At 50.5% G+C, this 24205-nt stretch overlaps 1 protein-coding gene across 2 annotated transcripts in view; it reads left to right on the top strand.

Annotated features, from left to right (window-relative positions):
- RPS6KA2 (ribosomal protein S6 kinase A2) overlaps positions 1-24205 on the top strand; it is a 455964-nt gene that overhangs the window by 98144 nt on the left and 333615 nt on the right. Inside the window, exon 1 of one of the 2 annotated variants that reach the window (XM_016956614.4) lies at positions 8107-8191. The exons of the other annotated variant lie outside the window; for it this stretch is intronic. Coding sequence (XP_016812103.1) covers positions 8141-8191 — 51 coding nt within the window. The 5' untranslated portion in view covers positions 8107-8140. Of the gene's footprint in view, positions 1-8106; positions 8192-24205 lie in introns of those variants that run through there. 2 annotated transcript variants of the gene reach the window in all.

Below are 24205 nucleotides of genomic sequence, written 5' to 3'. Positions count from 1 at the left end.
TAGCCCCACGCCTTTCAAAAAAGTAAGATGCTCTTTGAATTCTCTTCTTTAAATGCCAGCTCCACATCTTACACCTTCTACACCACTTTAAGCCAGCACTTTCTACATCGAGGTCTCAGAAAATAAGAGCTATAGGGAATGATGGTTATCCTTTATAATCTACGAAAAGTTAAACGAAGTCGTTTTCTTGTTATTACTGCAGGATTTATTGAGCCTCTATGTCTTGGAGCACACTGCGCCCGTCCCTGAGCTGCGGATGCAATAAGGAACCTATGTCACCCCACACTAAGCGGGCAGCAGGGATCTTGGAGGTGGGAGCAGGTGCGGGGGCCATGGCTAAGGAGGGCTGGCTGTGCTCGTGGCCGTGGGTCGTCACCACGCGTCCCGGAGCATCCTCTACTTGAGGGCCGGTGTGCTGGGCGTACCTGCTGACCTGCAGCCCTGGAAACATCTGGGAGCTTCTCATGGCACTTGGCTTTGTGGAGTCCAGCGTCAGGAGCACTGTTTATGAGTCCAGAGATGCTGCACACACTACCCATGCTGGCCGGCCACGTGGAGGCTCACTCCAGGGCTGTGGCTCTCTTCATGTGGCCTAACTTCTGGGTCTTTTCCTTGTTCAGCGTGGTGGCTGTTCCTCCTGCCACCTACCCTGGAGCTGGCAGGGAGGAGAAAGCCCCAGGCTGGAGCTGAGAGACCCAGGCGGGGTCACCCCATTGGCCGTTTGGTGTTGGGAAGGTCATGCCACCTCCGTGGGCATATGATGAGAGGACAGAACTCGGTAGAGATAACGTCAAGGCTGCCAAAGTGCTTTGTCGTTCCTGCATATGTGTGTTGATACACATGTGTGTGAACACACACACGTTGTGTAGTGTGTAAATGTGTGAAATACGTAACGTGACCGTAGCATGTGTTTACGCAGGTGCTTGTGTGGCTGTAGGTGTCACCGCGGTGGCCGCTGTCCCAGTCCCCGTGGCACGTCTTCCTCCCGTTGTCAGGGGTTGCGGGCTCATGGCTGCAGGCTCCTTGTGGTTTGTTTTTCACAGAGTGAGGGCACCCGGCTGTGCCTGGGGAAGTGCAGCCACACTCAATGTGGTCAGTGACAGGGACCCTGATCCCTTCCCAACCCCCTGCTCCTTGCCCCACTCTGCTTCCCCATCTAGGCCTGCGGCATGGCCTCCTCCAGCAACCACCCCTGCCCGCCTTCTCACTGTGGCTGGATTTCACTCCTTCAGCTTCATTGCGCTGCCTTGTGAGGAGGGAAGCGCGGGCCCCGTGTTGTTAGACCCGATCCCCGCGTTCCAGCACCTCCTCAGAGCTTGCGGTTCTCGACACCTTCCTGTAGGAAGCACCCTGCTCCTCGGCCACCCTGGGCAGAGCCTCCCACTCTTCCTCCCGCCTCACAGTCTTCCTCTTCACGCGCCCCTTAGTGTCCTTCCCTCTGCCCATCGCTAAAATGTCGCTGGCCTTAAATGACCCTGACCCCACTGTGCCGTGCGATCCCAGGGGTCTTCCCAGCTCTGAGCTGGGGCTCAGCCTCACTTCTCTCACCCTCTCACTCACGCCCTCCCCAGTGGGAGTGGAGTCCCAGCACCGCGTGGTCCTCAGAGCCGGCAGCGATGCAAGGCACGGGGCACTCAGAAGCCCCGCACGTGGCAATTCCTCACGCTCACAACTCCCCAAACGCTTCGCATTCTTTCTAGCCGAACAACAAGAACCCTAACAGAAGCTGCTTTACAGCAGGTCGTGGACAGTGTTGTGTCTGCCACACAATTCAGCATTTGGTGACGGACATAGACAAGGCCGGTCGTGCCGTCATGGATCTGAAAACAATCTTTAAAGGACTGCTGGGTGCGCCCCTCTTTCTCGAGGTACACGGACAGGCACAGCTCTGGTTTTGCTGGGATCGTTTGCAGTTGGTTATTATCATGGGGCCCTTGGGATTTGCTCTGTAACAGCGAACTAACAAAGTCGTCGCCGTTCATCTGTGTGGCGCCTCACTGCTTACAAAACGCCTTTTCTCAATGCTCTTATCTGTACAGGGAGGAGGTAAAGAAATTGACAGCTCTTTCTTAATTAACTTTTGGTTTCCAAGGTTGTTCCCCCAAGGAAATCCGGGGTTCCCTTCCTTGCTCCTGTTTTTGCTTTGCTTTTCTTTGGTAAATCGTTATAGAATACTCAGTATGTTCTAAGCGCCTTGCAATGTGAACTCATTTGACCCTCAACAACCAGATGAAGTAGTCACTCTCATTGCCGCTCTCTCCCATTTTACAGATGAGAGCATGGAGGCAATTAAGTTGTACCAGGTGACACAGCCAAGTAGGGGAGTCATGGATTTGAACCGAGCCATGTGGCTTTAGGGTCTTAACTGTGATTCTATGATGCAGACATTTGCTGAAATCAAACATAATTTACTCTTGCAGTTTATTTTGTGGAAATAATATTTTTCCATTTTCTTAATGTAACCCTTTAATGACTCCAAAAGAATTTAAAATTATTCTTGGCTTTGCTTTTTCCATGCTAAGCGAATGCCATCTAACAGGCTTCAGCTAAGCCTGGAAACCAAACCTGTAAGGCAGGAAATGTGGTTCCTTCTATGATCCTGATACTACTGCTAGGACTTCTCAGTTACGGGGTCCCAAATATTTTTAGCTTAAGACTCTGTTGGAAATGTAATAACAATAAATCACAGATCCCACCTTGTAGTAGCTATATTTTTGCTATCCATGCATTGAGGAGAGCCGCTGAAACCATCAATGCCTTCCAAAGAAAACTGAACTTTATTCATGCTTGCAGCTGTTATCACAGAAGCATGTGAAACCGTTTCTTTGACCTACGGAGAGTCACCTATGTACCCGTGTTTCCACCTGTGCTCTGCAGTAGCCTCAGTGCCCACAGTCCTCAAATCTCGTGGTGCAAGGCTCAGGGTCATGGCTTGCTCCCCTTTCCTTGTTGGCTCCCGGAAGTCGGGGCAGAAGTGAAGTTCGTTTCCTGGGAGTGGACAGGATGGGAAGGTGCTATTCTTTCTCCGTGGAGCTGTTGATTTATTTACCTGTGAACTGGGAGCAAACAGGACTTTCATGTGAGGCTGAGTCTCTCAGGGACTGTGGTGCACAGCAGGTTGTAACCCTGGTGCCGGCTTACAGCCCAGTGCGAGATCCTGTGTGATTCAAGATCAGCTGCATAAGGTAAAATGAGGCCAGTTTCCCAAGATACTTTCACTTAAGAACATGACTTTACACACTCCATGTGCCAGGGACTACGCCAGGTGCCGTGGGGGAATTTGAACTTCATATTCTGTCCTCCGTTTAACATGCATACACACACACGCGCGCATAGACACACACACACACGCACACTGCATGAACACACACATGCATACCAATTGCTTTGAACGGTGCTAAGGTTGAGCTGACATGGCTGAGTGGTAAAGAGAGGCCATGATTCGGTTTCGTGTCTGAGGGAGAATGTGGTAAAATGTGGGGAGACTGAGGGAGGGGAGGATGCAGGGACACCACTGTCCTAGTGCCTGGGATGTGTGGCCTCTTTGGGCCTCAGTTTCCTTTTGGTGAAACCAGTACCTAAGGTTTCTGCCACTTGTCTTGGTCCAGATGGGACAGACCGTGTACCTCTGTGGTGACACCAGGGCCTCCACGTGACAGGGCCTTCTTCTCACTCCTGTCTGCAAGGCTTCTTTTCCATGAGGTCACAGGCAGGGCTATCCTCGGCCACTTTCTGGGAGGTCCAGGGGGCTGGGAGACGCGGCTGCCCCATCTGGAGCTTTACCCTCCCTGGGCTCTTTGTTCTCGCCATGAGACTGGGGTGCAGGGGATAACTTGTGCCTTCAACGCTGCCTCAAATGCGAGGAGACACTTCCCTTCCACTCCATTCCCAATGGGGAGGACACAGCAGTGCGGTCCCACCTTCCTATCTCCCCGGGGCCTAGGAAGGGGAAAGGTACAACTCACTCCCAGTGATGTCTTCAACACAGGCTAAAATCATCCGTCTGATTCTCTATGGGTCCAAAGATATGGAAGTGAACTACTAGGTTTTTCAGAGGAAGACACAAAATATTGCTTCCAGGCTGAGACGCTGATGGTCTAATGGAAACACGAAACAGATGCTTTCTGCTGTGTCGTGGTTGTTTATTCTTTGGGCTGAATTGTGTGAGCGTTTTGGTTCTGCTGCTGGAAGGTGGATGCTCACCTGACAACAATAGCAATGCTTTTAAAGCCATAGCCAATACACAGTAATAGCTGCTTTTCACCAATTAGCCAGAGATGTTTTCAAAATAATGTCTTTAAAAATGTATTTGGTAGATGAGTAAGCCAAGATTGTTATGATGATTTCCCCATGGCATAAAATAAAAGGCAGCCAGGTGTGGTGGCTCATGCCTGTAATCCCAGCACTTTGGGAGGCTGAGGCGGGCGGATCACTTGAGGTCAGGAGTTCAAGACCAGCCCAGGCAACGTGGTGAAATCCTGTCTCTACAAAAATTACAAAATTTAGCCGGGTGCGGTGGCTACTTAAGAGGCTAAAGTACAACAATTGCTTGAACCCGGGAGGCGGAGGTTGCAGTGAGCCGAGATCGCACCACTGCACTCCAGCCTGGGCAACAGAGCAAGACTCGGTCTCAGAAATGAACAAAAGGCAATTTCTTGCCATCGTCACCACGACAACATTCAGTTCACAAACTCACATCCACCTGCAATTAAATGCCATTAAGAATGAAAGGTTTCCATTGCAAACCCACTAGCTCTCACATGACCACCATTTAGCCAGAGACCAAAGGCCTGATTTATTTTGCTAATGCACTTTCAAAAGTACCAAGTCCTGGAAAATTTCCTTTTAATTCTTATGGAAGTTTGGATTGAATTGCATTTAGGGTAACTGTAAATACAGATACCAAAACCCAAATGACTGTAGGTGAGGATTATTCAGACCCTTTGTGTCTCCATTTCCCCCATCCGATTCTTCTTTCCCCAACTCAGTATCCATGCACGTTGCCATCAGGTTGGAAATGGGAAGAGGGATTGCCAGTGAGCAGGCTATTTCAAGCGATTCCAGCAAAATATGTGGTGCAGGAAAGATGAGCATTTTTGGCTGAGCCATTTTCAAGCTTTCCGTGGCTTGCACTAATCTAACCTATGCTAGTTTCCTGTTGCCAGGAGCGATAGAATCAACCTGGAGTCGTCACAGTCTCAAACCAGACCACGATGGGGGTGGGGGCGGTGCCCACATACTCTGTGCGATGATCTTATCACTCTGACATTCAGTAGATCGCTTTGGTGAGTTCATCTTCGATGTAGTTCAATTGCTTTGCTTGACTTGGGTATTTTTCCTTTGGAGATTAGACTAGCTTAATATATCCTTAAAAGAAGATGTTTATACAATTGTAAACACAATTTCTTAAGAAGCCTTTTACTTTTACTCTGTGTGCAAAATTACCTAAGGAAATATTTGTTCACCAGAATGAGCCCACCTTCCTCTCTCCAAATCGCCATTCCCCAGGTGCCCCTGATTTGCCTAAGCTGGGAACATTGCCCTACATGAGCTACGCATCTTTGCCAACCGATTGAATAGGTTACAGGTAGCCAAAAGAAACCTTCCGTTTTTATTCCTGTGTATTTGAAACAATACCAGGGCCCCAACACCACACCCTCAAACAAAAATTTAGTAAAAATTTCTAAATCTCAATCAAGCCTGAATACTACATATTTTAAAATTAAAACAAAGTATTTATGAAGGACCACAGAGTTAAGTTTTCAGGAAAATATTTTATATTGTCCTCCTTCGACACTCAGAAATCCCCTGCAGTAGGGCTTCACCAAGCACAAACCTCTCTGTACAATGGTGGGAACGGCACTGCGTTGACCGCTGGGCGAGGATACGGACTGGGCTGCGGCTGTGTCTTCCGCGGGAGCTGAGGCTGCAGCCAGCGGTAGACGGTATGAGAAGACGCCAGCAGTGTGTTTCCAGGAAGCAGGAGTGCCTATTTCTGTGAAAGGCTGCACATATATTTTAAGATCCAGCATTTTCAAAGAGGTGAAATGTGGATGTGGATTCATTTTGGAGAAAAGAAATAGAACTGGGATTGTTTTAAAGCTCCTGATGATTTCACAGAGAGAAGTCAAGGCTGAAACACACCAGCAGTGCTGAGACTCACATAAAATCACAGAGATGAAATTTGGTGAGACTAGAAAGAGCCTTATTTTCTATTAATCTCCCCGTGTTATTATTTTGGGCCAGCAAAAGTAGCAAAAGGTAATAGAGAAATTTTGGAAGACAGAGGCATTTTCTTCTGTTGCCATAACTTGGCCTGTGAACAAACCGTGCTCTATTCTCAAAGTAACAGCTCAGAAGTGTGACCGTTCTGCTTAGAAGTAATATTTGCCAACGGCTCCAGAATAGAAAAAAATGTGTATATAATGGCAGATGTATGGCATGTGTTTCTAAAAATGTTACATTATAGGTTCTTAATAAAGTTCCCATAGTGGAAAGTAGGGTTAATAAAAATGATCCCTTAGAAAGTTCCTCTGAAGGACTGACCAAAGCTCCTTTCAGTTGTTATTTACCTGAAGTATGTATGTATCTGTGTAGACACAGACCTGCACACACACAGGCACACACATGTGCACACACACACACACACACGAATGCAACATTGACCTGGATAAATGAGTTTTAATCAGCTCTGCATTCAAGGGAAAGAACATACGCCATGTGTGCTCTGGAAGCCACGAAATGGGTGAAAAGTTGTTTTGGTAGAACCCGTTTCCTGAAATAGCAACCACTGGAGAAAGGACAATTGCACTTCAACTATTTCTGTCTGATTGGGAAGGAAATATTCTTTATCTCAATGTCTTGGAGAAAGGAAGGGGTGGACAGGGCCCCGTCTTTTAGCACTGCACTACCCTAAATCAAGGTCATTTCTGTCCATTTCAGTCTTAAATTTCCTCTTTGCCTTTGCTTCCTTCTTTTCACGTCCTATGTTTTTATATCTGTTTATTTCCACGCCTGCATCCTTAGCCATGGCCTCTATTGTCTGTCACCTCGAAGGCGATTGTCAGTTGGTAGGTCTCTTCTGTTGCATCTGTAGGTTTTCAGAGGAGAAAGCTATTTATGTATTAACAAGAAGCTATACCAGTAAACAAAGGAAACTCCGCCAGTGTCCTGGGTCTGACTCTGAACCTGCCGCCTGTACTCAGCAGCTGCCAATCACACGGAGCCCTGGACGCTTCTGGCAGAACCAAGGCAGGGCTCCATGGCAAGTGAAAGCAAGAAAGGGGCTGATGTTCTGGAAACGTGGGAATTCAGTTTTGATCAGGAAAACAAAGCAAATGTTTATGTTAGCCAGAGAGGACATATTCCGAGTTAGCCCGGGAAAAGCTTGTAGAGAGAACGTGCATGCATGTGCACGTGCCTGTGTCTCTGGGGCGGAGGCATCATCTGGAGGGGGAATACAGGGTGATGCCATCCTCGCACCCTTGGTGTGCATTCACTGACCCAGTGCCACCTAAAGAAATAAGCAACCATTTTCATTCACCTTCCTCCTACCCCTGCCTCCTCCTTTCAGTTTAAATGACACAGAGAAGGACCGAAGTGTCTTTTCATGCACTGCTAAGGCACGTTGCCAGCCTGGCTGTGGGCAAGTGGGGGCAGGTGTGCGTTGAGGAGGACCTCAGGCCTGCCCCTCAGAGTGTCTTTGATGGTTTCTGACATTTGATTGCCTCTAAGTGACGCTTCTGCTTTGCCAGCTTCTGCCAGATGTTGTGTTCCAGCCTGCTGGGATTCGGAGCAGCATGAGTAACTTCGCGTTCGCATCAGAGGAGATGGCCAGCCTCGGGGCTGAGGTTTTCTCAGCTTCTCTCCTTTGCTTCTGAGTTTGCAAAGCGGGGGTTTTGTCTGCAGCCAGAGTTTTTTCAACTCACAGCTGGTGCCTGTGAGGGGCAGGACTCCCGGCTTGGGAATCTGTGGCTGCCTGGAGAGGGGTGAGGGGAGGGAAGAGGAGGTGTGCGGGGTGGCTGCCTGGTGACGAGGGCGGGCACAGCAGCCCACGAGGTGATAAAAGGAGTGGCGGCTGCCCTGGCAGAATGGCTGGACGGCAAGGGGAGCCCGGCCCCCGGGACCTGGGGAGTGCATCATGATGATCAGGCTGCCACACAAGAAGCTGCAGAGACTGTTCCTCAGAAAGGTAAGGGAGGGCTCGCGGGAAATGGGGGTCCCAGGGAGCTTGGCAGTTTTTATTTACTGCTGGGAAATCACGGGTGTGACAGAGCTTGGGCGGCCAGGGGCAAGCTCTTTTCTGGGCGGAGTGGAATCTCACAGATCATGAACACAGGCCTCGGAGCGGTGCCAAGAGCAGGTGCTCATGTCTGGCTGAAGTTTGCCTTGTTTTTAATTTATCTTGTGTTTGAGGGTGTGTTTGAGCCCAAGAAAACTTAACGTTTCTGTTCCCAAGTGTATTTTCACAACTGAGGGGAAGGGTGTCCGTAATTTTTCTGCAAGTGCAGAAGCAAAGGGGAGAAAATATGACAAAGCTGATGTTTATTTTTACTGTTACTAAAAGGTAAAGTTTTGGGTGAAGGGAACCAACTCTTCAAGAGCTAGCAGTTTGCCCTTTAAAAAATTGTTTCTGCTTTTTTTTATGTGATGGTGAAATGTGCGTAAGATTTTTCAGTTTTAACCATTTTTAAGTGCACAGTTCAGCGGCATTAAGTATATTCACATTGGGCAGCCACCACCACCGCCGTCTCCGCGACGTTTTCATCATCCCAAACTGAAGCTCTGTTCCCATTAAACACTCCTCATTCCTCCCACCCTTGAGGTTGCCCATTTTATTTTACTATTTATTTTTATTTTATTTTATTTTTTGAGACGGAGTTTCGCTCTTGTTGCCTAGGCTGGAGTGCAATGGCGCCATCTCGGCTCACCACAACCTCCGCCTCCCGGGTTCAAGCAATTCTCCTGCCTCAGCCCCCTAAGTAGCTGGGATTACAGGCATGCACCACCATGCCTGGCTAATTTTGTATTTTAGTAGAGACAGGGTTTCTCCATGTTGGTCAGGTTGGTCTCAAACTCCTGACCTCAGGTGATCCACCCACCTTGGCCTCCCAAATAGGTGGGATTACAGGTGTGAGCCACCGCACCCAGCTGAGATTGCCCATTTTTAAGTGAGTTAACCCAAACATGTTTATAATCATATGTAATCAGAGTGCATCAGATTAGGATCCAAACCAGGTCATGCTAATTGCTCCTACAATCTGTTGAGAAATTGCTGTTAAGTGTATCTCATGTAATTCTTTTTAAAAAGAAAAAATATGGAATACAGTGTTCTAGAAATCACTGACAGACCCATGGGTATAACATTATTTTCAAAGAAAATCTGTGACTTTCCAACTGTGTGCACATTTTGTTTTTTTTTTTTTTTTTTTTTGAGACGGAGTCTCGCTCTGTTGCCCAGGCTGGAGTGCAGTGGCGCGATCTCGGCTCACTGCAAGCTCTGCCTCCTGGGTTCACGCCATTCTCCTGCCTCACCCTCCCAAGTAGCTGGGACTACAGGCTCCTGCCACCAGGCCTGGCTAATTTTTTGTATTTTTAGTAGAGACAGGGTTTCACCGTGTTAGCCAGGATGGTCTCCATCTCCTGACCTCATGATCCACCCGCCTCGGCCACAAAATATAATTTTAAGGAATATTTATATTTTATTTTGAAATTACTCCTGAAATAATATTATTTTAAATAATTATATAATGTGAATGAAAGTTGTTTACTTCAACTTTTGGAATTAAGAAAACTGAGCATAAAGAAAACAAGTGGCTTATCCACACGTGACGAGCACAGACAGGTCTCTAAGTGTGAATTCCAGCTCCTTACCCAGCTCAGCCCTGAGTCCGTTACATCTTGACATCAGCTTCTCATGCAGTTGTTTGCTCTGATTTAAATAAAGTCACATCAGTGGGGGTATTTCCTTACCGACACCCCATCTTATGTCCAAAAGATGTCAGTAAACTTACCTATATTCCATACAAGGCTAAGCTAATCCATAAGTGCGTCTGTTTAGGTGAAGGAAAGGAGGAGGTAGGAAGCTGGGCCGGAGCGCAGCAGCCATGGTGCGTGTAGAAAAGACCCCCAGCCCTGCGGAAGGTGGGCCTGGGTGTGACTCTGAGATTGCTGGATTCTCAAGGAGTGGAGCGCAGCAGGGCAGACTGGAAACATAAAAACAAAACAAGCAAAATAAATAAATAAATAAACCCCAGTTGTGTAGGTAAACACATCTCTTTCTGTTCCGAGCCCTGTAAGAAACATTTCCTGCTGGTCCTCCTGGAGAGTTCACCATATAAAGGAGTGAACACCCTGAACAGAATGCATCTGGGAGGTGCAGTGCATCTCTTCATAAGGTTTTTGCCATGCCCGGGGTTGTAGGCTGGGGCAGTAAGGCTAAAACGGAAAGCAGAGAAAGCACTCCTACTGGGAATCCACACTGCAGAGACCAGCAAGCTGCCCTTGGAAGATCTGCCTTTACCCCAGGGGCCATCTGAGGCCACCTAGAAGTATGCGTGGATGCAAACCTCCAAGCCGCCCTTCACGGCTTTGGCTGAGGAATCATACATTTGTTGGAATTCAGTGGCCCTGGGTCTGGGCTCCTTGACAAGCACAGGATTATAGATTTTCTGTGCTCCAGGTTACGAGGAGGGGCTCATGGAATCTGGAAGCTGGAAGGGGTCATTGAAATCACAGAGCCCAACCCCTTCATTGCACACATGAGGAGGCTGAGGCCGAGAGTTGAGATTCCTGACCCAAGTTCACCCTGTGACGAGTGAGCGACAGGGCAGGGCCTGAACCCGCCACCCTGGACACCCATCTCAGAGCCCTTCCCTGAGACCACAACGGTCAAACATGGCATTGGGAGGGTGCAGCACACCAGCCTGAGGACTGGGAAAGGGACCTCTACCTGTCTACACTAACCAGGCCTTGTCATTTTCCGCATCTGATGCTTTGACATTGGTGGGGAGCAGGGGGAGGCTTGCTGGCCCTGGAGAGGCTGCTCCCCCAGGGTTTCTAATTCCCAGGCACAGCAGGCAACTCACCCAGGAGTGCACTTTTCAAATGCAAACCAGAGCCCACCCCCACCACCTCCTTTATGGACTCTCACGCTCTGGGCCACATCCTCCTACCCTAATCCTCCCAGGGCCCAGTACCAGCCAGCAAGGGCAACCCCCTGTGCAGCAGGGCCCACGGGAACTGCCCTTACCAACCAGTCCCATGCAGGCTCACCCTGGCTCACCTGTTCCTTCCCCGGAAGCCACGTGAAAGGCCCCTGCCCATGCATCCCTGCACCCCTCTGCCTCCAGACAGGCTCAGTGCATCCCTGAGTGGTCCCCAGGGCTTGGCCCCCTCTCTTGGGATCTGTGAGTAACAAACTCTCTTTTCGCTGACAGTTGTCTCCTGACCTGTTGCCCTGCCACACCTGAATAATAATAGAGCCTAAGTTTTAAAACACTGTCAGTTGTTTTTAAAACTGGTAGCTTTTGTGTATTCAAGATTCTTCCAACATACATGATGTTGGAAAATAGGTGAGAATTGTGCCTGAGAAACCGTTCCAGGCACTGAGGCGGTCCCAGGCAGTCATCACTGCATGCACCTTGGGCCTCAGGGAGACTGAGGTCTTGTGTGGCTGGGGCTCGGGGCTGGAGTCTCACGGGAAGACGGACGGCACAGGAGAGCATTACAGATCAAGTTCAAGCATGGCCAAAGGCACTTTCCAGAATTTGGGTTCCTCATCATGCTTGTGTTGGGTTAGTACATTTCTGACAGTCGTCTCTCTTGAAATTTCGGGAAAGTGGGCATCTTCTTGTAGAGGATCCCAGAGCTCTTGATCTGTTTTCATTATTAACCGTGATAGCTCATGGGCAACGCAGCTCAGTGTATTTTCCCAGTTTCATAGTTGCTAATGACTGTTTAACAACCACAATAAGTGTGGTAATAAGGGCTTTATTATAATAACACCACACATTAACACAATCTAAATAACAGTCAAGATGTGTTTGTAGGGAGGTGACAAACTTTCATAATAACAACAGTTAACTTTATGTCCCTGTGGATGAATTTTTAAACTGCTGTGTGATTTTATTATCAAACACATCCGAGTTGCTGTGTGTGTTTGTTTTTGCAATATGATGTCATAGTATTAATAGATAGCTGTGGAAGAACATGTAGAAAGGTCAACACAGTGATTTTTATATAAATATAGGACATTTTGTGTTTATAAGACAAGAAAAAAATTCCAACAGCATTACACATGTTTTAAAGTATATTATTGATTCTTTATAGAGGTTAATTTTCTGAAGTTATAACTAAAATTTTATTTTTAAGGAGTTTAGTGAAGAATGGACAGAGAAAGTCAGTTGAGTGCTGCTGTATAAGCAGAGGTGGCGTCTCCTTGTTCAGCCTGAGGGGGACTGTTCTTCCCTTGCGTAGATTCTTCTTTACTGGGTGCTCCGGTTATACCAGCTGGGGACTGGGGTGAAACCATGAACAAGATAGATGGAGCCCTACATCTGGCTTAAGTCTGGCAGGACAGCCAGCCCCTTTTCTCTAGGTAAACCACACACTTCCTACAGAAACAGGGTCACCAGCAAAGAGGAGTTTGTTTTTAATGCCACATAAAGGGAGTGGTATCTTGTTTCTGCCCTCTGCAGTGAATAAACCCACAGAATAAATTGCTTATAGTCGGTAGGAATGGGCCCTGCGTTTTACAGCAAATAAATCCAGGTGCAGAGTTAGGGGACAAAAATATTTACCTACTCAGCAGAGTATACAAGGCTTAACACAGTGGTTAGGGAGTGGGCCACCATTACCCCAAGAGTATCCATCTACTTGATGCAGATTTTACCAAGAAACCAGCAACAACAAGCACAAAACTATGGGGAGAGTCAGGGGGAGAGGCTAATAACCACATAAAATGGTGTGGGGACAGCAGGTGGGAGAACCAGGTTCTGATCCGTGCTTTACCTTGAGAGAAATCAATTAACTCTGTTAGTCTCAGTCTTTCTTTCTTTTAAAATACAAGGGTTTGAGTAAATGATCTCTAACACCAAGAATCGTCCTCTTCTATAATAACCTTAATCATCATTATGGGTCTATCATCTTTGAATTAAATTAAATATTTAATAACCCATTAATGTTCTTAGCTAATGTCACCTTTTGAAGTGACTATATTCCTATATTTTTACTAATTATAAAATAAGATTTTGAAAAATCTCTCTCTGCCTTTCTGTCTCTTAAGGTTTCTCTTTCCATTCATTCTAAATTGCCTCTCTAGACTTCAGTGTGTCCGCTCACTCTTGAATGTGAAGCTGAGGTTGGTAAAGGATGTGTACTCTGGTCTTGCTCTGCGGTGACTGTGGACGTGCTTCACAGCCCTACGTTTCAGAGGCTGTTCACTCTGTGTGATGTCTTCATCATACTCACAGAGGACCTAGGTGGTGGCTATACCACCCAATTTGCTAGGCTGGCCCATCTGGAAGATCACAGGTTATTAATGATTAAAATAGTTAGAAACGATGTCTTTATTTAAAATAATAAGCATTGATTTTATCTAATTTCTAACAAATGCACATGAGGCATTGAATACCCAGGTACAAATGGACCTGGTGTCGCCCTTGAGGTCTCAGGTACTCCTCGGCTGGCCTGTGCTGGCCCCTTTGTCTTCTGGGGCCCCTTTCTCCAAGGATTCTGGCTTCTGTGCGCCACGGAGTCTGGCCTCTGTGCTCCACAGCGTCTGGCTTCTGTGCTCCACGGAGTCTGGCCTCTGTGCTCCATGGAGTCTGGCCTTTGTGCTCCATGCTGTCCTTGGTCCACAGGGCCTGACCTTGAATCGTCATGAAGACATGTTCTGTTCATTCTGTAGATTTCCTAGAGTCTGTGCCACTGTTTGGCTTTGCATAGAATCCCCAAATCGGCTGACTATTGGACTTCACTAGGATGCGAATGGTGCAAAGTCCGATCCATCTGGCTGTGGTGGAAAATGGAAACTTGTGGGGCTTCGAGCAGAAAATTTGGGAATACCTTGATTCCAAGCTCAGACACTTGGACCCCTCTTTCCACGGCTCCAGTGGCGGCCCAGCCGTTCCAGACACCTAGGCCAGCAGAGAAGCCAAGCCCCAAGCCCCTGTCGCCATCTGTTATCTGCCTTGGGCTGGCCGGCCCGCACCTCCTCCACGCCCTGCGGTGCAGCTTTGCCTCCCCTGAGGGGTTACAGGCTCTGCTCAGCTGCCTCCTGCTGCAGAGCAGACCACAGCCCAGCTGGCTGACTCAGGGCCAACTCAGGGGAAGCCCTCCTGTGACTGTGCGTTTGACGGGACCCTGGCAGCTGCCGTCCCTGGAACTCATCTGAATTCCTGTGTAATCTCTGCCCCTTCCTGAACGCACCTGGCCAGAGGGCGCTGGTCTTGCCTCCACCTTGGAAAGAACAAGCAGGCGGCTTGGAAGCAGGCTTTTTGAGGTTTCAGGGAGGAGCACGGGGCTGCAAAACTTCCGGCTGACTTGCGGAAGTAATGCTGTAAGATCTTACTGCTCCGCTATTTCACCGCTGAACCTGGAGGCCGGCCGTCACCTGCAGCTCGGGGGCACTGCGTGAGGGTTACAAACTTTGTGAGGTGCTGAGTTAGGGGATGCAGAGGCCAGCTTCGGTCACAAAAGCACACTTCACACTTTCTAGAGTGTCAGCAGCCTCAGCTCTGTTTAGGCAAATAGAATTTGTCCCCTCAGAGAGTTGTGCTTTTCCTCCTGAATATGATCACAGTCTACGCAGCAAGAGGGATGTCTTAGCCCTTGGCCAGTTTCTAAACGATTCCAAGGAGCAGAGCTTGGATTTACAGAATTTCCCATTTCCATTGCTTTAGACCAATTCTCAGCTAGAGTTCCTGACCTCCTCAGTATGATCCTTGTCACTCTTCTCTTTCTGGTGCATGAGGGCTGGAGACTTCCGTGGCAATGTCCCAGACCAATGACACCCATCTGTGCCGCGTGCCTGGCATGTTCTAGGCACAAGGGATGCTCAAGGAGCTCGGGCTCGGGTGGCACCTGCGGTCCTCAGCCACAGTAGAAGGGAAGACAGCACAGATGCAGAAACCCCCGTTGTGACAGAGTCAGAAGAGGCACGGAGGGCAGTTCCTGGGCCAGCAAGCGCAGAGCCTGGGCATGTAGGAAGCAGCCAGGGATGTCTGGGGATTGACAAGTACAGGCCCCAGAAAGGCGTGTGTCTGAGGAGGAGGAGGGTCAAGAGGGGCTGAGGGAGACTGTGTGGGAGGAGTGTGTCACAGATGTGCGTGCACTGCGTGGGGTGACTCGGGGCCTCCAAGGCTGGTGAGAACTCAGGGAATCCCAGGGACCTCGAGGGTTGGGGTGGGGCCCTGGGCTGGTGAGCACCCACCCAGGGGAGAAGCTGAGGACACAGGAAGGGAGCACGCCCGATGTCTCTGCAGCACTGAAGGGCATGCTAATGCTGTATGGCTCACAGAACTAACAAAACCTAGGCGGATGGAACCGCCCTTCACAGTAGCACAGAGTGGGGCTCCAGGAAGCCAACTTCTCTCTGGCACGGGCACCTCAGGGGCACTTGGTGCAGCCCCTGCCTTCTCCCAGGAAGGCCCCCTCCTCCCTGCCCCTCCCCGCTGACTCAAGCCGGGCTGGACTCAGAAGGGACATGCCAGCTCTGCTTCCGATGCTGACTGTGTGGCCACCTCCACCGCCCTCTCTGTTTTCCTCACTCAGTATCCCCCTTCCCCTTGCCCAGCCTCCTGCCTTAGTCTGTGTGGTGGAAAGGGGGAAGGAAGCTTTGGGAGGAGGAGGAGGAGGAGGAGAGGCCAGGCTCCCGCTGCAGCTCCCAGCCAGGCAGTGCAGACAATAAGGAGGTTGGAGATGGGGACCTGAGGAAATGGGGGACCAAGGAGATGGGGGCCTGAGGAGATGGGGGCCCAAGGGGATGGGGGCCTGAGGAGGTGGGGGCCTGAGTAGGTGGGGGCCTGAGGAAATGGGGGCCCAAGGACATGGGGGCCTGAGGAGGTGGGGGCCTGAGGAAATGGGGGCCTGAGGAGATGGGGGCCTGAGGAAGAGGGGCCCAAGGGGATGGGGGGACTGAGTAGGTGGGGGCCTGAGGAGATGGGGGCCTGAGGAGGTGGGGGCCTGAGGAAATGGGGGCCCGAGGAGATGGGGGCCTGAGGAGGTGGGGGCCTGAGGAAATGGGGGACCGAGGAGATGGGGGCCTGAGGAGGTGGGGGCCCAAGGGGATGGGGGCCCGAGGAGGTGGGGGCCTGAGGAGATGGGGGCCTGAGGAGGTGGGGGCCTGAGGAAATGGGGGCCCGAGGAGATGGGGGCCCAAGGAGGTGGGGGCCTGAGGAAATGGGGGCCCGAGGAGATGGGGGCCTGAGGAAACGGGGGCCCGAGAAGATGGGGGCCTGAGGAGATGGGGGCCTGAGGAAATGGGGGCCCGAGGAGATGGGGGCCCGAGGAGGTGGGGGCCTGAGGAAATGGGGGACCGAGGAGATGGGGGCCTGAGGAGGTGCGGCCCCCATGGAGGCTGATCTGCCCCCTCTGCCCAGCATCCTCCAGCGCTGCACCAGCATCTTTCCCAGTGCGGTTCCCCTTCACTAGCCTGTGGCCAGGATCAGATGGAGTCATTTCGCTGAGGCACTCGATGGAGTTTCTGCCGGCGGAAGACACTGCAGAAACACCCATTACTTGTTAGTGTTCAGGATTTAGCTGTTCCTCCTGCCTGGGGAGGTGGTGGCGATGGCAGTGGGAGCATGGAGCCCAAAGCCTGGCCCGCACTCCCTCCCGGGCTGCCCTCATCCCGTCCTCCTGAAGACAGCACGTGCCACACTCCTCCGACCAGCTTCCTCTACAGTTGCTGCTAATTTCCATTTTTAAGAGGTAATCTCTTCGCATGGTTCTAAAGTTACAGAGTCTATACAAAAGTGACAGGATAAGTCTCGTTCACCCTGGCCACCACCCCCTGTCCAGCATTTGCCCTTGGGACAAATGAGACATTTCCAGGCTCCTGCAGATCTACAGGGACCGTTGGCACCTTCACTGGCATGGGCAACTCAGGGCAGAATGTGGAGCACACACCCCTCTGCACAGTGCCTGTGTCTGCTCTGTGTCCGTACACAGCCGCTGCCTTCTCACAGCTGCAGAGGTTGAGAATCTGCTGTAACAGCTTCAGGAGGAGGCCCCTGTGCCATCCTGTCTCCTGCAGAGGTCGTTTGCATTGGAAAGGAAGCACCCCAGCTAGGCGTACCCATGGGAGTACAGTCAGGCAGCTTGGACCTGAGTTCATCCTCAGCATCCACGCACGCACCAGCGCTGCTCTGAACCCTTGCTGTAAAGAGCACACCAGCTATGCTGTGTGGCCACCTCCACCGCCCTCTCTCTGTTTTCCTCACTCAGTATCCCCCTTCCCCCTGCCCAGCTTCATGCCTTAGTCTGTGTGGTGGAAAGGGGGAAGGAAGCTTTGGGAGGAGGAGGAGGAGCGGCCACACATAGCTGCGCAAAGCTGGAAATCTGTGAGTCGGGCTTGTGTCGCTAAGACATGCGATGTGCATTTGTGAAGGATGTTGTAGAACATTGTCGGTGTGCAAAAGTTTGAAATAGCCTCTAAGGTGTCTTCCAACTGGGCCATTCTTCTGTTATGGTTGAGTGCTCCTGACAATCCTTGAGGCAGGCAGTATCCCAGCTTTTGGTATCTGCGATACCAAAATACATATATGTGCTCTTTCTTCCCATTTCCCGAACCCCTTGGAATCGGTGAAGTGATGAGTGTCCTTTGTACACGAATGGGACGACTGGTGGCTGAGGGCCCCTGGGTAGCTTCAGGATGGGGGCTGGTCACCCCAGAGACCACAGGCAGGATTAGAGGGTTGAGACTTTCATCCCCACCCCCAACCCCCAGGAAGAGGAGAGGGGCTGACGGTCAAGCTTATCACCAATGGCCAATGATTTGATCAAGCCCGTCTATGTAATGGAGCCTCCATAGCAATTCAAAAGGACTGGGGCTGGGGAGCTTCGGATTACTGAACAGCTGGAGGATCCCGCAGGGTCGTGCTGCCCAGAGGGCACGGAAGCTCCACACCCTTCCCCATGCTTCACCCCATGTCCATCTCCATTTGGCTGCCCATCTGTGTCCTGTAATATCCTTGACAGCAAACCAGCAAACCTTAATAATGTGGTTCCCTGGGTTCTATGAGCTGCTCTAGCAAATTAGTTGAAGACAAGGAGGGAACTTGAGGCAAATTAGTTGAAGACAATAGGAACCCCTATTTATAGCCAGTTGGTTAAAAGCACAGGCTACAGCCTGGGGCTTACAACTGGCATCTGAAGTGAGGGGTAGTCTTCTGGGACTGAGCCCTCAACTTATGGAATCTGAGGCTATCTCCAGGTCGGTAGTGTCAGAATTTGAATTGAATTAGAGGACATCTTGCTGGTGTCTGTGCAGAACTGATCGGTTGCTGCTGGGAAGAAATCCCCAGGCACTGTGGAGACTGCAGGTGAAATGTGGTATTGCCTGAGAGTACAGAGTAGGATAAACACTTTGATAGGTCTCCAACATATGGTGTCAGAGTGTTGGGTTGACTGTGTGAGAACAGGAAAACACACGCTGAGTTTTCCTGTGTCCTTATCCCAGATACTGAAATGGGAAATTAGCCTCAACAGGTGAGTTTGGATCCAGTCACATGACTGGTAGGTGCAGGGGTGCAGGAGCTCAGAGGAAAACTCGGTGTTGTTCTTATCACATGGCCTTGCCTGCTCTGGGGAGAGCCTACATACTCCAGCTGGGTGTGTGCGTCCCAAGGCACTGGCCACTCAGCTGTCCACTGGCTTCTTTGCTGAAAGGACCATCTAAAGAAATCTGTAGAGGTGGAAGGTGACCCAGGCAGGAAAAAGCGTGTCTCAGTAGCTGCAACACGGATACTTCTTAGAGACTCACAGCAGCGCCGCTGGCTCAGATGTGAGCACGTGATGTTCTGTGTTTCGTTCCTCATGTCCTCACTGGGCAACCACAGCAGCACCATTAATATTCTGTCGGGCCTGACAGCTCTTTTCCAAATTAGTCTCTATTTTCTGAGTCACCAGTTGTAGAGACGATGGATTCTAACCTCCACATTTCGGTAGATCATTTTTAAACCATGACACACTAGGGAGTTGTGGCAGGCCTGAGAGTCTCCTCAGCCTCACACACCTGAGGTAGATAGAACAGTGCTGCACGTGGAGCTGCCAGCTCTCAGCATTTTTGCCGCAGCGCCCAGGCACTGTCGTCACCCCCTCTTGTTCTCTGAGTGAATATTGGGTGGAAACCCAGGCTTTGGGGTTCTGTTGTTATTATGGGCTGAACTGTGCCCTCGCAAATGTATGTTGGAACTCTAAGCCCAGGACCCCAGAATGGGACTGTATTGGGAGGGAGGGTCCTTAGAGAGGTGATGAAGGTAAAATGGTCTTGAAGGTGGGCCCTTGTCCAATCTGACTGGTGTCTTTATGATAAGAGGAGATTAGGGCCAGGTGCAGTGGCTCACACCTGTAATCCCAACACTTTGGGAGGCCAAGGCAGGTGGATCACCTGCCAGGAGGTGTCTCCTGTCAGGAGTTTGAGACCAGCTTGACCAACATGGTGAAACCCCATCTCTACTAAAAATACAAAAATTAGTCAGGCATGGTGGCACGCACCTGAAATCCCAGCTACTCAGGAGGCTGAGGCAGGGGAATCGCTTGAACCCAGGAGGCAGAGGTTGCAGTGAGCCAAGATGGCGCCACTGCACTCCAGCCTGGGCGACAAGAGCAAAACTCTCTCTCAAAAAAAAAAAAAAAAAGAACGATTAGGACACAGACACAGACAGAGAAAGGGCCACGTGAGGACAGGGGGAGGGACACTGTCTCCAAAGCCAAAGAGCAAGGTCCCCCTAGAAGTCAACCCTGTCAACATCCTCATCTCCACTTCCAGCCTCCAGAACCGTGAGAAGTGAATGTCCGCTGTTTCAACCACGAGCCTCTGTTATTTGTTACGCAGCCTGAGCTGACTCCTACAGCCCAGTGCACCCATGAGGAAAGGCAGGCAGAGGTAGACTCCATTCCCAGAGCCGGGGAAGGCCCAGGCCCCCTAAGCTTTAGGAAGGGAGGGCCCAGTACTGAGGGTGCTCCCTCTAGCGTCTTCAACTGGAGTCAGGTGCAGGCTCGCGACCCCACCGCCGCCAGGGACGTGGAGTGCCGCTTTAAATCCAGAGCCAAGCCCAGCCCTGCACGCCCCCAGGTGTCATCTCCTCTCCTGGGGCCTGCCCTCAAGCAGATGCTGCAGAGGTCTGAAGGGGCAGTGCAGGAGGACCCTCGGGGGTGTCTGGGCCTGGCCCGCAGGGTGGGCCCTGCCGCACGGGTGCGCGGCTCTCCAGCCTGGGCCCTGCTGCAGCGCAGTCTCCTCTGAGGCAGTCCCTGGGGGCTGAGGCCCAGCACCGTTTTTTCTTAAGTCTGTCGCCATAGAGCCTGTGTTTTGAAAGGAGTGCAGGCCCCCGGGACCCTGCCTACCCCCAGAGGCCTCAGCGGGCAGCAACGCTCCCATTCCCCTCCGACTCCCCGGGCCCGGGGCCGCGTCTCAGGTCTGCGGTGAGGCCAGCATGGCCCAGAGGCACGGGGAACCCCTGCACACGCTGGCCGAGGCCGGTGCCTTTGCCTCCCAGTTGGAGAGCCAGGGACCCTGCCACCAGCCCCCAGAGGCCACTGCATCCACAGGGCTGGCTGTCCTCAGAGACTTTTTAAAAAGGAAAATCCAGGTCGGTGGATGGAATTTCATGAATGCAGAGTGCTGTGTGGAATGGAAGGGAGTGACCACACTAGCGTGGGTGGGTGTTTACCCCTGTCTATGGGAGACAGAACTTCCTAGGGGATACTCAGGTGCTCAGGGTATGAATTTGAGACACGGGCGGGATGGCTCAGGGCCCCAGCACTGCACTCGGTGGTTGACAGGAAAGACGGATCTTCAGAAAGTGCCAGAAGCTGGATTAAAAGGGAAAATATTCAGACCTCTCATTTTCTCACTCTGTGTTTCTGCTGCTAAGGGAGATGGTGCCGTGCACTGACCACCGCCAAAGCCCTGTCTGCCGTGCACTGACCACCAGCCAAAGCCCTGTCTGCCGTGGGCCTGGTTTGTTAACGTTCTACGGGTGAAAAGTTAAAGAGAAGGCAGAGAATCCCTCTCGCAGGATGCATGGCGCCGCCAGGGGCATAAAAATGTCCTAAAATGCCCGTGTCAGTGTGTGCATGTCTCAATATACCAAAGGGTTACAAGAGACGGCGGTAGCTCCCCGGGGTGTGGAGAGGCCTCCAAGCTCTTTGTAGATTAGGTGGCACTGTTGTTATAGCAACCAAGGACCAGCACTTTCTGCTGATGTGTAAGTGTGTGTGGCCTCAAGCATCTGCCCAACTGTGTCTTTCATGTTCCACACTCACTAAAAGCTGTGACGTGGCTAAAGTCGCTGATATTGGAAGTGTGCTTGGGTCTGGGATTGTTCTTCAGCCTGGTTGCTGGGCGTTCTGTGGGCATGTTCACGAGGGCAGTGTTCTCCAGCCCTTCCTGGGGGAATGGCACCAGGGTCCTGGCCTGTGCTGGGCACCATGAGTTTGAAGTCCTGCAGTGTGAGTTTTCATAGCCCATCCTCAAAAGGAGAGTGAGCTGTGAAGTTTCCTTTGTGAACCGTGTTTTGGGTGACAGTTTGCAAGTTTAACGCTGGCTGGTGGGGGCCACGGAGCTGGCCTCGGCTCCAGGGTCTTGGGCCAGTTGCTAGAGAGATATGCAGGAATCAAGTACATAAGTGCTAGTTTGTGTGTGTGTTGCAGCAGGCCATTCTTGTCCTCTTTTGTTACCAGAGTGTCTTTGGGGAAGTGCGCTAGCTGCTTTCATACCAGTATTCTAGCTCTGTGACAAATGTCTTGGGAAGAATTCTGCTCTCTGGTAGGTGGATGATTTTGCGTTATTTCAGTGCCATTAGTCAGAGCAACTTGTGCCTCCATAATGGGAGCGCTCCCGTTCTATGGGGTCTGTTTGTGTGTCTGGCTTCTCAGTGTTTTGCAGGCACAGACGGGACACAGAGTGCTCCATTCACCTGTTAACAAAATAATGAAAAATCCCTGCTAGCTTGGAACTAAGAGTTAAGGAAATGATGCATTGAGCAGACATTATGAGTAATAAAAAGTATGCAGTGTGGCATGTTGGTGGGTGCAGTGGAGAGAAGCACAGAAGAGGAAGGTGTTGCTGGGAAGGATGCTGCAGGAATGAGAGGCGGATGAAGGACCTAGGATGCAGTACAGCTTAGAGCCGTCCACCCCTCCCATGGCCACCGCAGGGAGAGCTGCCACAGCTCCTCGTGTTTGTGTCAGGAGGAGGCAGAAGGGAAGTCCTCATGGATTTGGTTGCGGGTTAGCATTACTTTTTGCATTTTGCCACGCAAATGCATTTTCTCCTTTAACTAGAATCATAGGTCTTTGTCTCTCTTATGACACAACTCTGAGACCCACACCGGAGAGGATACCACACCAAGGGTTCCCTCAGCAATAAATGTTTTCGTGAGAAATCCGAGAATTCAACATTTCTTCTTGAAGAGATTTCTTCTTGAGCTGCCTTTGTTCACTCCTGTGCATGGACAGACATTTGAAAAGCCCTGTGCACACAATCTGTGCAGAGCATTAGTGATGGGGCCCTATTTATTTCAGTGTTAACGGTACTCAGCCCAGGGCTGTTGGCCTGTCTTTTGTTTTGTTTTTTGTTTTTGAGATGGAGTCTCGCTCTGTTACCCAGGCTGGAGTGCAGTGGTGCGATCTCAGCTCGGCTCACTGCAACAGCCGCCTCTCAAATTCAAGCGATTCTCCTGCCTCAGCCTTCTGAGTAGCTGGGATTACAGGCGCCCGCCACCATGCCGTGCTAATTTTTGTATTTTTAGTAGAGACGGGGGTTTCACTATGTTGGCCGGGGTGGTCTTGAACTCCTGACCTCAGGTGATCCGCCTTCCTCGGCCTCTTAAAGTGCTGGGATTACAGGTGCGAGCCACTGCGCCTGGCCTGGCCTTTCTTGAGGCAGCTGTCAGGGCTGGTACCGTGAGAGCAGAAGAATGCTGGAAACGGGGCTACCCAGATGGAACTCCCAGGAGAACAATTTTCTGGGGTTTCTGTCCCTTCCGTTAACCTCACTCTTGGCCCTTGAAGGCGGGGCCCTGGAGGGCTGGTGAAGAGCCACCCATTGGGTATGACTGCTCGTGGCTTGCATACTTAGGGTACACATAAGCAGTGGGTGATCACTCAGCACAGTACTAAAGGACACCAGGGCTCTAATGATCCTAATTCAATCCGTTGGTCTGTAATTAGGGGCTGTTAAATTATCCACTTGAGTGCCAGTTTAATATTTGTTTAATTTTTGTGCTTTCCGTTTTTCGATGTGGCAGGAAATTAAATATAGGAAAGTGCAGAGAATGATTTGACATTCAACACTCAAAACTTAGATATAACATTTGAGTCCCTGCCGAGCCAGAATCACATTTAGACCATGTGCCTCAGATCATGTTAAGATAAAGCTGACGTTCCCTTTGTAGAGCTCTCAGTGGCACCCACCACCCCTTCCTTTCCCACCAATGCCATCCACTGGCTTGAATTCGGTGTGCAAACCTTCTTATCCACGTCTTTACATATAAGCAATGTATGCATAAACAATGTGTATAAACGGTGCATAGAATGGCTTTGTGTGTTTAAGTCTCATCAATGGAATTATACTGTACATGTTTTTCTGCAAGTCACCTTTTCTCCTTCAGGTGTCACTGATTTTGCTTATCTGTACCCCTTTGGATGAGCACCTGCATTACCTCCTCATCTGGGCTGTTGAACGTTGCTGCATGTGTCTGGCAGTTGTGCACGTAGGCATGGAGTCGTGTCGTGACATACGCACATTTCCAGTTGGTACTGCCAATTACCCTCTGTTGAGAGTTCTGTTAACAGAGGGGGCACTCCTTGATGCTTTCAGACATTTCAAACGTTTTGCCCACGCAATGCATGGAATATTTTCATCTGCATTTTCCTGTTACTGGTGAGGCTGGGTATCTGTTGTTCAGATATTTACTTGGACATTTTGGTTTTCCCATTTGCAAATTGCCAGCTCATACCCTTTGTTTATATTTCCACT

Source organism: Pan troglodytes, chromosome 5, assembly GCF_028858775.2.
Source record: "Pan troglodytes isolate AG18354 chromosome 5, NHGRI_mPanTro3-v2.0_pri, whole genome shotgun sequence".
Classification (NCBI taxonomy): Eukaryota; Metazoa; Chordata; class Mammalia; order Primates; family Hominidae; genus Pan; species Pan troglodytes.
The sequence above is the reverse complement of the archived record's forward strand: the minus strand, read 5'-3'. Positions and strand labels throughout refer to the sequence as shown.